A 15,418-nucleotide genomic window follows, 5' to 3' on the forward strand; every position below is an offset into this window, starting at 1 on the left:
AGAAGTGCTTCATGCCTCTGGCAGCTGGGCTTTGTCAACAAACTTTGCCCTCTCCAAAACTTCTTCCTTTCACCATCCAGGTTATGGTCCCTTGTTTTGGAGGGTTGCCTGGCCACTCAGCTGCAAGGTGACACAGTGCAGTGAACATGGAAATAACTGTCCTCTGACTGGACTTGCACTAGGGTTTGCTTTACTTGAAGGCTGAGGACTTGCTGTAGGTCAGCTGTGAGCCTGCTTGGTCTGCCTGGCTGCTGCCTCTGTCAGTGGTAGTTAGAGGTGGAGATCTTGCTCTCCCCCACTGCTCCTCCCTTTGCTGTGTGTGTTCATCGCTCTGTCCATTCCCAGCTATGTCCCCCTTTTGGCATCTGCCAGCCAGGGCTGCGTGACACTTCAGAAGTCCTGACAGAGCACTCCTCAGGAGTTCACACTGGGCTGCCAGTATCCAAACCATGCTGGGCATGTGTGTGGCACTGGAGCACATAACTGGCTTTACATTATTTTTATGAAGACATAAAAGCTTGTATCAGGCCTGTCTCTCTTTGATTGCAGACACCAAGGATCTTGATTAGGCTCAAAACATAATGTCATTGGGGAAAGTTGATAGCTTAGTCGTGTCCATCTTTCAAACTGCCAAGGTGTCTGGTGTCACGCTCTGAGAAGAGTTCAGCACGTGGCAGCATCCTCCACAGGCTCAGTGAGCTCAGTTACTCCATCAGGGTGTCCATGCAAGGGCCTAGCAAAGAGCTGTCAGTCAAGCAGCACTTGTCCCTCTTCAGTGACCTTACATTTTCTTTAATAGATCACTTGTTCCCAGTAATGATCTGCCACCACCTCTCTCTTTCCATGGGTGTCACCAGAACAGAGCCCCTGAGCTCTCCTGGGGCAGCTGATCACAGCAGGAGGGGGATGTGCTCAGAAGCCATCACTGAATGGTTTTGTTACTGGTGGCCATGCTGGGATTTCACTTTGTTTCCCTCAGATTTAAAACCAGAAGAGCAAAGACACCTTCCCGTGGATTGAGCAGCCCTAACAGTGTCAACTGATCTCTTCTTTTTTTTCTTTGCCTGGGAATAAAGGCACAGGCAGGTGAACTCTGCCTGGAAGTGTAGTTGACACTTGAAAACTGCCACTCAAGCGTGGGTCTTCTGCCAGTGTTGGGAGTTCTTGAAAAGCTCGTTACTAAAGACAGTGGCAGGCTCTGTTGTTGGGCTGGGACCTCCTGTATTCTCCTTTGTCTACCACTCTAAAAGTGCCAGCAACAGTCCAGACATTCACTTGCTAGGTTTTTTTGCTTTGTTTTAAGAAAAAAGCTTATCTAAACATATCTAAGCTTTTTAAAACAAAGAAAAAAAACCCTAGATAGGATTTTTTTGCTTTGTTTTAATAAAAAGTTTCACTTCTTCTGTAGCAGCAAACGATACCAGGGTTTCACAGCCCTGTAAAAGCAAATATCTCCCTCAAGCTGCACTGTGTGAAGTGATGCAAATCCAAGGGACTGGAAATGGAGGTGCTTGTGACATCTTCACCAGCATCCTGTAAGGATGGAGTCCCTCTTTAAAAACATCTCTTTATCCAGCACCTTCTTTTTTTTGTGTCTGCTGACTAACATGGTGCCTTTTCCTGCTGGGAGTAATGACCCTTGGTGGTGGTGGAGCCGTGCTGGAGCTCAGGTAGTGGGCAGGAAGAATGGGAACACTCAGAGAAGCCACTTGTTCACTTGAGTGTGAAGGGGCTGTGTTGTACAGGACTGGAAGGGGACTGAGCAAGCCTAGTGAGGAGTTTTACTGAGCCCCTGGGAGCACACAGGACTGATCCTTGGAGTGTATTTAGCCACCTGAGTCTTTAACTGTAAAGAAGAAAATTGAGCTTTTCCCAGACACTGCAGGGTTGGCAGTGAGAATGAATCAGTAGAGTTCCTGAGTGTATGGGTTGGGGTTTTTGGGGGGGTTGGTTGGTTGGGTTTTAATGGCCCCAAAGGTGAAATTCGGATCTTGAACCGAAGCCTGATGGGGCTGCAAGACAGTGATGTGCATGCCAAGGGAGGGCCTGATACCCTGCTCCTGCTTACGCTGCCTGTGGATCTGCCAAAGGAATTTCCTCTTTCTGTCACTTGCAGTCGTGGTGTTTCTGCATGGAGCTGCTCTTTGCATCGTCTTCACCCTTACTTAGTGCTAATTAAGCACTACTTGGTGTTTGCAAGAGCTCATGGGACTTCCCCTACACGAGCTGTGGCATCTCTGAGGAAGAGCTGGTTTCTGTGAAAGCCATAGTACTCCTGGAGTGACTTTGTTGATTTCTCTCTTGACTAAAACAGTTCTTCCCTGGGCTGTATGCAGTGTGAGCTGTCTGTCTGTCTGTCTGGACATCTGCACGACGTCCAAGTGGGTGGTTATGTTGCAGCTTAAGGCTTTCTCAGGCCCATCCTTCCTGAGGGAGCTGGGCTGGTTCAGCCTGGAGAAGAGAAGGCTGTGGGGGGACCTCATTGCAGCCTCCCAGTCCCTGAAGGGAGCAGAGGAACAGGAGGGGAATCAGCTTGTTAAAGGGCAGAGACTGGCAGGAGAAGGGGGATGGAGTGAAGCTGAAGGAGGGAAGGGGGAGAGGAGATATTAGGGGGAAGTTCTTTCCAGAGAGAGTAGTGAGGGGCTGGAAGAGGCTGCCCAGAGAGGGGGGTGGGTGCCCCATCCCTGGGGGTGTTCAAGGCCAGGTTGGCTGGGGCCCTGGGCAACCTTGTGTAGCTCCAGGCCTGGAGGTTGGTGTCCCTGCCTGTGGCAGGGGGTTGGAGCTCTGTGATCCTTGGGGTCCCTTCCAACCCAGACCAGTCTGGGATTCTGATTCCTGCTGCTCTTGTCTTGTGCTTTTCATACCAGTGTAGGTGCTGCTCTGGTGGCACTGTGAGCCGGTCTGTCTCCTGGATTTGTGTAGTAGGATATGGAATGGGTATCAGTGCCCCTTGCTGCAGGTGAGGGTCTGTTGGCCTGGCTGTAAGGTGGGGTAGAACAAAGGCAGCTGCAAAATTCTACCATGGGAGACCCTGAAGCTACCAGCAGAGATTTTAGGTAGCTCACATCTCATCTTTAGCTTGCTGAGTTGGAGATAAAATCACTTTCAACTGTTTTTTTCCTTGTCTGTTACTGATTAGGAGAAAACCTAGAGAGACTCTTCCTGTAGAGGAGTGTTTGCTGGAGCTCAGGGTGCCTCTGCCATCCCTTCCTACTCCAGCTCACCTTCTAGCAAGTACTGTGTGAGTGGAGTCACCTTGCTAAGCTGGCTGAGAAGTGTTGGGTTGTTGGGTTTTTTACCCCCATGATTGATAAGTTAGTCTTCATATGGCACTGGCCCCACCACACTGCTCTGCAACCTCCAGCAGCTGTTCAGGACAACAGGGCATCAGCCCTGGGCTGCAGGAGACCACGTTCCTTTGGCTGAAGCTGATCTAAGGCTGCATCCTGGAAATTGAGAAGATGTTTATGTAATATAGCTGGTGGCAGAAGCTTCATTGTAGAAGTGCCTTTAGGAACTGCTGTAAAGAGGTACTGGTGCAGCATCTGTAGAGCTGAAGAGCAAGGGGGGTGTTGGAATGTTTCTTTGCTAAGCAAACCTGCAGGAGCTGAATTTCCATTTCCCACACATTAATGAAATGCTTGCGAGCTTTCTAATTATGAAATGTAGAGTTATTTCAGGCAAGAACTAACATTTCAGTAATTTAAGGGCAGGATTTTATATATACTGTCTTGATCCAGTGCCAGAGAGCACTGGCTGAGGGGGAGAGAAGTGACATACTGGTCAGAATGACTAAACTGGTAAGACTCGAAAAGCTAATGCTGCTCTACACCATCAGAAAACTGGCAGTCCCTGCTTTTTAGTGACAGAAAGACTTTATTTTTAGCATTGGCAGTTGATCAAGTACTGGACTCCTTTCAGGCTCTTCTCAGATGGTACGAAGAATTAGTCTCTGACTGCTGTTGAAATATTGGGTCTTAAAAGTCATGTTGGAATTAGAGGGCTGAAGATGATGAAAAGGAGGGGACCAAAACGCTGATCTAGGTTGGATATTGAAGTCAGTCCCATGTGGCCTGTCTGATTTGGAGCTATGTGTTCTGTGAATGCAAATGGCAAACCTGTCTGAGCAAAAGCCCTGTGAAAGTGGAAAATCACTGGCTGGGGTCCTGTGTTCAGGAGAGCTGAGCTGAGCGTAGGTCGCCGGACACAAAGGAGCACAAATAGTCCGAGCCTGGAGGGGTGGCACAGTGAAATGCTTCTCTCTGTCCTCCTGGCTGGTCTTCCCAGATTTGCCAAAGTGCTATTTGATTAAAGAAGTTAAACAAGGGGGAAGAAGCTGGCAGTCCTGTGTGCCTGTGCCTATCCTCCTAGCAGCAGTGAAGCAGGACAATTTAAAGTGTTTATCCATTTTCTTCCCATGTTGGTGACACAGAGCATGTGAGTGTCCAGCTGACCTTATCATAGAATCATAGAATCACAGACTCACAGGGGTTGGAAGGGACCTGGAGAGCTCCTGGGGTCCAACCCCCCTGCCAAAGCAGCTCCCCAGCTCATATTGCACAGGGCGGCGTCCAGACAGGGCTGGAATCTCTCCAGGGATGGAGACTCCACACCCCCTGGGCAGCCTGTCCCAGGGCTCCCTCACCCTCACTGGGGAAAAGTTCTTCCCCAGCTTGGTGTGGAACTCCCTGTGCTCCAACTTGCAGCCATTGCCCCTTGTCCTGTCCCCACCGACACTGAAAAGGGGCTGCCCATTTCCCCCTGCATCCCATACTGAAGATATTTATAAACATTAATAAGGTCCCCCATTAGTCTTCTTCTCTCCAGGCTGAACAGCCCCAGCTCCCTCAGCCTTTCCTCACAGGGGAGATGCTCCAGGCCCTTCAGCATCTTTGTAGCCTCCTCTGGACTCTGTCCAGGAGATCCCTGTCTGTTTGATCCCAGGGAGCCCAGAACTGGACACAACACTCCAGGTGGGGCCTGACCAGGGCAGAGTAGAAGGGGAGGATCACGTCATGTGGCTTCTATTCAAAGCAATCCTCCACCTGACCTTTCCTGCTGCTATTCCATCTTGGAAATGCTACCTTTGTGAAATAATTATGCCTTTGCATGTATTCCTCTCTTCCCTTGTGCTCTACTGGGGTTTTTTTGTTGTGCTAATCATCCTAAGGGATTGTTGTTGGTTTCTTTTGATGACTGGCATGGGTACTCCTGAGTACTTCTAGTTGTTGTGGCAAAACCTGACATAATCCATATCTCTTTTCCTGCTTGCATGAGAAGTATGACTCAACTGCTGTTAAAAAAAAATGAAGCAGCCTAGCTAATTAATCAGAGAGAAAATGAATAATACCCTTTTTATCTCATTTCCCTTGCTCTCCCCTGCTCTCTTTAATGTAGAAGTTACCTCTTTCTGTTAAATCTCAGATTTGCACTAGGAATTTGAAGCATTAAGATTTTAAATGGAGTTCCTGGCATGTAGGTGCCTGTGCAGGATGTTGTAGCCATAAGGACACCCTAAAGCCAGGGCTGAGAAGAGAGAAGGGAAGGTCCAGAAGCTCCATGTTTTTGCAGGAGCAACAGTAAGAGCTGTTTGCTGTTCCCAGAATCACTGGTGAGTGCAATCTGTATGGCTGGAGATACAGCATCACTTGGAAGTGGAATTTTTGGTAGTGTGGGCTCTGAGAAATGCCCCCTTAGGAGTAGAGCTGTGTGCATGAGACACAATGGCAAGGTCATACCTTGCCGTGCTGACAGGCGCTGGTGGTGACAGTTGCAGGGCTATTTTGGGAGTGCTTTTCTCTTTGTTTTCTGAACTCCTCTCTCTGTGTTCCCAGATTTAACCCTGATGCTGTTCAGCTGTCCTCAGGCTTTGCCTTCGTTTGCGGAGCACTGCCTGCTTTGCATCATATCTGTTGACATCGTATATTTACTCTTACTTTGCATTCAGTGGAAGATAGACTCCATCTCCCAGCTAACCTTGTTCCATATACTTTAGACTTAGGACAGGAGAACAGTAGAGGAGTAAGTCTTATCACTTAATCCCTTTGGCTGTGACCCACGTGTTATGACAGCAGGACTTAACTGGCCTGCTGATGCTTCCAGCCCAGTGTGTTAACAGTTAATGTTGCTGCTGGGATCAGTGTCACCCACTTGTGTTTGCAGTAACTTTTTAACTACTTCTTTAACTCCTCAGAAAGCTCTGGTAGCACTAATCATATAGCATAAGGTTGTGGTAAAGAAAACCATCTCAAGCCACAGGTTAATCACAGAATCATAGGGGTTGGAAGGGACCTGCAGAGATCATCAGGTCCAACCCCCCTGCCAAAGCAGCTCCCTAGGACAGGTCACACAGCTCAGTGTCCATCTTCAACTAAAGAGTTACTGACATTATGATCTGTAATGGAACGGAGGGAGACAAAGCATGTTGGGAGAGGGCTGGATGAGGTTGGTATTAACACTTCATTTCTGGACTGGAGGAAAATGTGGTAAAAGAATTAATTATGGAGCTTTCATGAGCAGTCCAACTTAGCAGCAGCATTCTGCACAGGCTGAGATGTACTGTACCTCTCAAGGGTCAAGAGGTGAATACTGGAGTAATTAAAAAGAAATTAAACATGGCCTGACATCTCTAACAATTAAAAAGGCAGCATTGGTCATAACAGTTTACATGTTCTATTTGCATGTGACAGGAGTGATTTCTATGTGGGAGCCAGGAGGAATTGCTACCTAAGAATCCCAGGCAGTAGGGTTATTATGTTCTTCATTTTTCTGCACAGAGTAGTCACTGAGATTGGGTTCTATCCCAGGGCTGTTGTACTCACAGTAGAAACACTTAAGGCAGAAAGGGCTGCTGGCTTGGCACAGGTCTTCTCTCTCGATTCCTGACCAACCAAGGAGGGAGCACCAAGGAATTAAATATCACCAAAATCCAGCCCACAGCAGTTACTGCAGCTTTCCTGGCTGACTGATCCTGAGCTCTGGTGTGCACAGAGCTGCTATTTCATTCTGTGATCAGATGACACTGGGGGATGTGCCATACTGTTTGTAAACTAAATGTTGACTCAATAGGGCTGCATTTGGGAATGCTGCGTGTTCCCAGCCCAGTTCACCCTTGGGAGATGCATTCCTCTATGTTCTAGAGGTAGACATCAGCTGAAGTGCCCATGCCACCGTGGAGTGGTGATGCTGAAATGCTGATCAGAAGTGTTCTGTCCAAAACCAGTTGCACTGAGTGGTGTTTATGCCTTTATTTGTGTGGAACAACTGGAATACTGGGTGAGCTGGGGAGGAAGCAGCTGCCTTAAGGTGGGTGCATGGGACAGCACTGCTGGTGTGCAGTTATTGCCACGGCTCTGTGGTGTTCTGGGTTTGTAACCGTCCCCCTCTCTCTGTGTAGAGGCAAAAGGTGGGGTTTTCTTACTGGGCTGATGCCAAGGAATTTCTCAGGAATTTGTCCAGTGGTTTAGTTGCTCTCCTCCCTGCCATCCTGCATGTAGTGGGAATGTAACACCAGTCATAGGCTGGGGGTTTGCTAGATGTGATGCACCCCTAGCAAGTGCTGTTTACACCTTGCTGGAGCTTGGTGCTTGTTTGGTCTGGTTTCTATTACTCCCTGATCTCCCTATCTCTGTCCTGAGGGGGATGCCCAGCAGATATGCAAACCAAAAGCCTTGGCAGGCAGCAGGCTCTGCCATGTTGCTGATACTCATCACAAGTTTGATGATGCTTGCATGTTCTGCACTGAGGAAGGAGCAAACACTAACAATACTATTATAATACCCAGGCTTCATTCAAGATAAAGATCAGGTTCTGTCTGGTGGCTGAACAAGCCTTGCCAGATGAGCAGAGCTCTGCGGGGTTGTTCTGTGACATTTCCTGCTGTCCCTCGTCGTGTTATTGTAATGTAAACTTCATGCTTGAGAGGAGAATGCCTTGGCAATAGCTACTGGCAAAAGCAAAAATAAATGCAGTGAGCGTCCCTGGCTGGGCAGAGCTACACCTGTTCCAGAGGAGGGGGGAGCTCATAGCCCCCCAATCTGCAAATTTTAGAAACTGAGCGCTTCCTCCCCATGGAAAAACTGCGAAATGCTGGTCCCCTGCCAGGAGCCCAAGGAACACAGTGAGCTGGGGATGGAGACTTCCCCAGTGATGCCCAGGATTTCAGTTGTATGAGCCAGCTTTCAGCGAGCGGTTAGCGGGCGATTCTGGGCACTGGATGTGGTTTGTGGTGAAGGCTGTTAGAACTATAACACGAGCCCTGTTCCAGAACCACTTGGAGCTGACCAACTGCCAAGACAAATCCAAGGGCAGCAGGAGATTAGTCTGCTGAAGATCTCTGGTCAGAGGGAAGGATGGTCACTACCCAGTGCCGCCCCATAGTGTTGGTTTGGAAGTTGGCATGTCTTTGACACAGAAAGAAGATGAAAGAAGGGATTAAACATCCAGAGACAGAAACGATGTGCTCTGCAGTGCCCCTTGCCTTCAGCCTCTTCTGTGTGTGCAACCAGGCAGCCCAGGGTTAAGCAGTGCCTAAGACTGCAAGAGCTGAACCTGTGTGTTTTCCTTTATGCAAAGCAAATTTCAAGGGTGGTTTAGGGGAGGGAGTGTTTCCTCACCCTCAATAACTACCCACCAAGAAGACAATGTTACTTCTCAACCAACTTTTTCTCTTTTTGACTTTCCTGCCCTGCTGTGGGGCTTGGAGGGGGGTCAGGTCTCTGCTTTGTCCCGTTGCCCTCCGAGGTTGGTATTCCCACAATGTTCCCAAGGAACGCTGCATCAAATAAAAGAGGAGAACTTTGCATAGCGATAGTTCCTCTTGGGTTACTAAACTTATCCACTCTCCTAAATTTAAGGGTGGAGGATTAATAGTACTTAAAGGAGGACACATCTACCCCTTTTACTTCCTCTGTCCTCTTCTTCCTCCAGTAACCTCAGGTAACCTGTTTGGCTTAGTTGTGCTTTGCAGTGCTTCGTTTTGGCAGATGTACATGGCAGCTGAGGGCTTCTGGAGGGGGTGAGCAGGCAGGGCTCTGTCAGGGTTGGGTGGCAAATGGGTGCCCCATGAGCTATGGAACAGAGAATTTCTGTTCTGTAATTTAGAGCTTGATCAAAATGCTGTAGATGTGTATGATGCTGAATATGAAGCATTCATATATGAACCTCTGAATCCTATCAGTGTCTATGCAAATCTGAATTCTGTCCCAGCCTCCAATTGTTAATCACAGAATCCCCAGGTTGGAAAAAACCTTTAAAGACCATCGAGTCCAACCGTCCCTGTCCTGTGCTGACCCAGATCCCTCAGCACCTCATCTACCCGCCTGTTAAACACCCCCAGGGGTGGGGACTCAGCCCCTCCCTGGGCAGCCTGTGCCAGGCCCTGACAACTCTGCCAGGGAAGAACTTTTCCCTCCCATCTGCTCTGACCCTGCCCTGGGGCAGCTTGAGCCCATTGCCCCTTGTCCCATCTCCTGTCCCCTGGCTGAAGAGACCATCGCCCACCTCTCTGCACCCTCCTGGCAGGGCAGGGGAGGGGTGAGAAGGTCTCCCCTCAGCCTCCTCTTCTCCAGGCTGAACACCCCCAGCTCCCTCAGCTGCTCCTCAGAGGATTTGCCCTCCAGCCCCTTCCCCAGCCTGGTTGCCCTTCTCTGGACTCGCTCCAGGACCTCCATGTCCTTCTGATGGTGAGGAGCCCAGAACTGGACTGAACTGGCTGCCCAGGGAGGGGGCTGAGTCCCCAACCCTGGGTGTGTTTAACAGGTGTGTAGATGAGGTACTGAGGGATCTGGTTTACCATGGGATGGGAATGGTTGGACTTGATCTTGAAGGTCTTTTCCAACCTGGGGATTCTCTTCAGAAGCCAGGCGAGTCAAATTACTGCCAATTCCTCTGGAGGGACAGGTGGGATTTGATCCCATTATCCTTTTGGTTTCTAACACATGTTCCATAGGAACCACACAGGATGGGGATGAGCAGAATGAGCAGAAATTGAGCCAGGATGCAGGGGGCTCCTGTGCATCTAAACAGATCCTTCATTTTAGAGTGGGTATAGCCAGCGTCTTGAGCAAGAACTTGTCTGGTCTCTTGGCCAATGCCCAGTATGTGCAGATGTGGTGGGTGTATTTGGCTGGTTTAAATGATAAACAATGTAAACATAATTTTTTATCAAGTACACACAAAGCTCAGGCTATAGAGATATTCTTGAGTCTAAATATAGATTTACACTCAAAGCGCAGGCAGTTCTCAAACAAATACAGTAAGTGGGCACAGGCATGAAATCTCTGCCTCACTGCTTTGGCAGAGCCACGCTGATAACATTCTTCTTGGAGGCTACAGTTCTTTAGTCAGCCAGAAATCACAGAATCACAGAATCCCAGGGGTTGGAAGGGACCTGGAGAGCTCCTGGGGTCCAACCCCCCTGCCAAAGCAGCTCCCCAGCTCATATTGCACAGGGCGGCGTCCAGACGGGGCTGGAATCTCTCCAGAGATGGAGACTCCACACCCCCTGGGCAGCCTGTCCCAGGGCTCCCTCACCCTCACTGGGGAAAAGTTCTTCCCCATCTTGGTGTGGAACTCCCTGTGCTCCAACTTGCAGCCATTGCCCCTTGTCCTGTCCCCACAGACACTGAAAAGGGGCTGCCCATTTCCCCTGCATCCCATACTGAAGATATTGATAACCATTAATAAGGTCCCCCCTTAGTCTTCTTCTCTCCAGGCTGAACAGCCCCAGCTCCCTCAGCCTTTCCTCACAGGGGAGATGCTCCAGGCCCTTCAGCATCTCTGTCCCTCCTCTGGACTCTCTGCAGGAGATCCCTGTCTGTTTTATCCCAGGGAGCCCAGAACTGGACACAACACTCCAGGTGGGGCCTGAGCAGGGCAGAGCAGAGGGGGAGGGAGGATCCCCTCCTGTGACCTGCTGCCCACACTCCTCCTGATGCCCCCAGGATCCCATTGTCTCTCTCAGCCCCAGGGCACACTGCTGGCTCATGGCCACCCTGTCACCCACCAGGACCCCCAGTTCCTTCTCCACAGAGCTCCTCTCCAGCACCTCATCCCCCAGCCTGTACTGATTCAAGCAGTTATCCCTTCCCATGATGGTGCTCAGAAGCAACCCCTGTGTGGGCAAACTTGTCTCAGCTATTCTGGGATCAATACACTTTGGGATGAAGGCAGTTAGATTTAAGTAGTGATATATAATGATTGTGTTCCCAGGTCAAAAATGTAAATCACCCATCAATTAGATTATAATTTATTTGATGTATGTTGGGGGAAAACTTGAACTATCTCACCATAAATATGGGTGGCAGAAAAATACAGATTAGCACTGAATTTTGCAGGCTCAGACTCAGATTCCCAAGAAATTGCTCCTCGAACTGAAAAGGGATTATTCTGTTCTCCTGTGTATCCACATCCATCTCTGTGTTCCTGCTGCATTTGGATGTGGTGTTATGGATGGAAGTCACTCACAGGTTTATTTGTGTAGTTGCAGGATTATGGAACTGGGGGCTGGATCTGTTCTGGAATACATCTTCTAATTCCTACTGGGCACATGTTAATTCCCCTGTAGGAACATTTTGGCTTGTGTTCCCTGCTCTCATCTTCTGCTGAGACTCAGGCTATGTCTGGACTACTGCAGTGGGAGGCGTAAGTCATGAGGAAAATCCCTATTAGATGGTAAGGAAAATTCCTCAATAAAAGGATGACAAAGCACTGGGACAAAGAGCCAGACCGGCCATGGGGTCTCCATCCTTGCAGAGTAAAACTGGGCTGGAGCAGGCCTTGAGCAACCTAATCCAACATCAGATTTATCCCTGCTTTGAGCAGGGGGTTGCACCAGAGGACTGAGGAGCAAACCTTGCTCCTGAGGCTGGTGGTAGAACCTGGTTTGAACTGCTTTGCATCCACATTTCTCAGACCTAACCTTGTCTTGCCCCATCCTGCTTGGACCTGGGGCTCCTTCAACCTGTGGTGCTCTTCAGTCTCCAGTATTTTTGTTTTGGGTGGTTGGGTTTTTCCCCAAGTTCTGTTGCCTGTAATAATCTAAGGGAATTCCTCCAGAGTTGGGTTTACAGGATGAAGCTGTTTCCTGCCTGAGGGTGGGGAAGTGTGGATGGACTGAGCAGGGAGGACGGAGCCGACCCAAGGAGCAGTCTCATCCACTCTGGGTTTGGAGCAGTCCCTGAAGTAAAGTTTTTCTAGCCTTATGCTTGTGCTTTTCTGACAAAGGTTAGGGTAAAGCAGCCTAAAATGGGCCAGGAAACATTAATGAATGCTTCAGCACAGGCTCAGTCAGGACTTGAGTGCTTGTGTCTGCTCCTGGGGCATCCCTTCCTGGTCCAGTAGAGAGGTGCCCTGTGACTTCTCAGGCTTGCCAAGTACTAGGAGTTAGTTTTCTAGGGTGTTCTTCCTTAGAAACAAGAGATTTAACAGCCAGCCTTTCTCATGGCTGCTTGTGAGCTAACTGAATGTAGGAATAGCCCGTGTTTGTGGGATAAAAGGCTTTTTTTGGGATTTGCACTTGCAGTAGGAATAACAAGAGTTGGCTGTGCTGGTGTAGGGCATGGCTGTCCTGTGGGATAAGCAGTGCAGCGCAGATTGGCTGGTTGGGTGATGCAGGATGGGCTCTTCTGGGGGAGCACTGGTTAGAGACAGTTCCCTCAGCCACATTCCTTGCTGGGATGGGAATGGATAAGGTTGCTCTTTTTAGGAGAACGATCACCTGGAAGTCATCTGACAGCTGTAACTGCTGGATGTGCCTACACCAAACTATGCTGAGTGCTGGGATTTTGGAGGAATTTCATCCAAACTGATTCCCTCTCTAGGAATGAGGTTTCTGCTGTGGATGGACACACAGTAAAGGCCAGTCCTTTCACCTCCTGGTCACACTTCGTGCCTCTGAGCTGAGGCTCCTGCGGTTGGATGTGTGTATTAAGTTGCCAGCTCATCCTTATATAGCAGCCTCCAGCGAGCTGTAAATGCGATGCAGAACGTGCTGCAGCCAGGGATTTGAGGAAGGAGGGCTTGCACCCAACAGAACTGCTGAGGCTGGAAAACCTAGCTAGATTTTCTTCTGGCAACTTCAAAGCCAGCAGGTCCCTGTAAGTGCTGGCTCTGGAATTAATGCAGCAGCTAATGAGTAGTTGTCCTTCTCTTCAATAGCTCAGGGAGACTGTAGAGCTAACAGGGAAAGCTGTACTTTGTTATGCTGAGGAAAATGAATGGATGCTGCTGAATAAAGTGGTTACTTCTCTCAAGTTCTGCTTTTGATGTGGTTGCATCTGTTAAGGGCAACATCCAGTGTATGGATACCCTGCTTCAGCCAGGCTTGCCGAGCTCCTGCTTTCCCTGCTCATCCCTGCCCCGAGTGGGATCTCATTTCATTCATTGTCATGATGTGATTTCATTGACTTTCTGAGGCAACAGTATCATCTAAATAAATACATAGTGTGCTGTGCTTGGAGGAATTTGATGCCATACCTAAAACTAATACTCATAATACCTAAAACTAATACTAATAATCATTGTACAGCGCATCCTCGCTGCTGGGAGATGGCAGTGTGGGTGAGGGGAAGGGAATGGATCAATTGGTGAGAAGTAAAGCAGATTTAGAGGTTGTCCACCTGGGGACTCTTGAGTTACAGTTAAATTTTGGAAATTACTTTAGTTCACAAATCCATGCTACCTTACATTTGAGGGTGTGCTAGCTCACAGCATGGGATGGCCAGCTCAGCAATTACCTCTTGCCAATAAACTGCAAATGGATGTTGTGCTCTTGATTTAACACCAACACCTTTATTTCTTTTCTCTTCCTTGTCTCTTCAATCCCTCCCTCCCCTGGATGTGTCCCCCACCCCACCCCTCTTCTCCCTCAGGCCTGTATAGATGAGAACCTGGACATGGTGAAGTTCCTTGTAGAAAACGGAGCCAATGTGAACCAGCAAGATAACGAGGGCTGGACCCCTCTTCATGCCGTGGCATCGTGTGGCTATCTGAACATAGCAGAGTGAGTGAGTTTCAGTTTGTTCTGGGTATTTCTAACACTTCATGGACCTTCTTTGGAGCTGGCACACAGGTGACCCTGGCTCTGAGACTTACACAGTGTCTTGGGAAGCAGTATAGGTGCATTTCTTCTGTTAGGGAGTTCTTGGTTTGTGAGGGTTAAGGTGGAGCCTGCAACTGGTTGGCTTTTGTTGATCCCATTACAGTGATTTAATGATTCATTAGGTACTTCAGCTAAAAAGCCAAGCCGTAGGGAACTGTGAGGGCTGACAGGCTGGCAGAACAGGGACGTGTAGTGAAGCACAGCTCTGCTCCTGTCTCTGTCTGCTGTGTGCTTCCATCACTGGGGAGCCTGGGTACAACCCCAAGCCTTACCTAGGAATGAATTGGGATTTTTTTTTCCTCTAAGGGAAAAGAATTCTGTCTCTCCACAAAATGTGAGTGTAATTACCTGCCTGTAGCTATTCTGGTGTAAACCTCAAATAGTTCATGGCACACTGTGAAGCAGTTCAGAGGGGCACTGTGCCAGCACTCACCCCTGTTCTGAGGCTTTGGATGTGACTACATTTTGCCATAGACTGGCCTATGGGGAGCAATACTGCTGTTACATGGAGACATTTGAGAGAGAAATGTCATGTTCTGGGCTCTACAGTCACCAATAAGCCAACAGCATCATTTCTTTTTCTTCACATTCACATCCTCTGCTTCTGGTTCTTGCCTAATGTCTGCCAAAAGATGAAGAGCTAGGTGAAAGTAACTGCTTGTTCCTTAACCCACTCACAGCTGGAGTATTATCTTCTTCTACTTCTTGGGTTTGTTTATAACACAAGTTACTGGGCTCAGTTTGGACGTAACCAGGTGAACTTCCTGGGCCTGCCATGGAGAGATGAGATAATCTGGCAAGTGCAAACATAAAATGCATGTGAAAGCAGAGACAGGAAATAACAGCAGGTTTTACCCAGGAGATGTTTAAAGCAAAGCAGGGACCTGCTGTAAGTGACTCCCAAGAAAGATCTGACTCTTCTTGGCACAGCTTCTGATTCCAAGGTTTGAAATAACATTCTGAATCTGATCTGAGTGCTCATGATATTCACAGAGGACTAAGAGGCTGTCCCAGAGAACATCCTGACACCAGACTACTTGTTGTGCAAGTTGGAGTGTTGCTCACATACATGACCTGGAGTGCTAGAATAACTGGAATTTGAAGAATTTACAAACACAAATGGTAGTTTCCCAACTGAAATACATTTTCTGAGATAAAGGCTGCATTATAGGTTAGAAGAACAATGGGAAACAATAGTATTTCACAGAATCACAGAATCACCAGGTTGGAAAAGACCTTTAAGATCATCAAGTCCAACTGTTCCCATCCTAAGCTAAACCAGATCCCTCAGCACCTCATCTGCCCGCCTGTTAAACA

At 48.6% G+C, this 15,418-nt stretch overlaps 1 protein-coding gene across 4 annotated transcripts in view; it reads left to right on the forward strand.

Annotated features, from left to right (window-relative positions):
- The window catches only part of PPP1R12B (protein phosphatase 1 regulatory subunit 12B), a gene marked incomplete at its 5' end in the record, with an annotated part of 124,211 nt that overhangs the window by 19,153 nt on the left and 89,640 nt on the right, over positions 1-15,418 (forward strand). For 3 of the 4 annotated variants that reach the window (XM_084275854.1, XM_084275855.1, XM_084275856.1), the window contains one exon: positions 13,872-14,002. In XM_084275854.1, the coding sequence (XP_084131980.1) occupies positions 13,872-14,002 (131 nt within the window). Of the gene's footprint in view, positions 1-13,871; positions 14,007-15,418 lie in introns of those variants that run through there. The other variant, XM_084275857.1, reaches the window with a different exon arrangement.

Source organism: Gallinula chloropus (genome assembly GCF_964237585.1).
Source record: "Gallinula chloropus genome assembly, chromosome: 27".
In the NCBI taxonomy this organism is placed as follows: Eukaryota; Metazoa; Chordata; class Aves; order Gruiformes; family Rallidae; genus Gallinula; species Gallinula chloropus.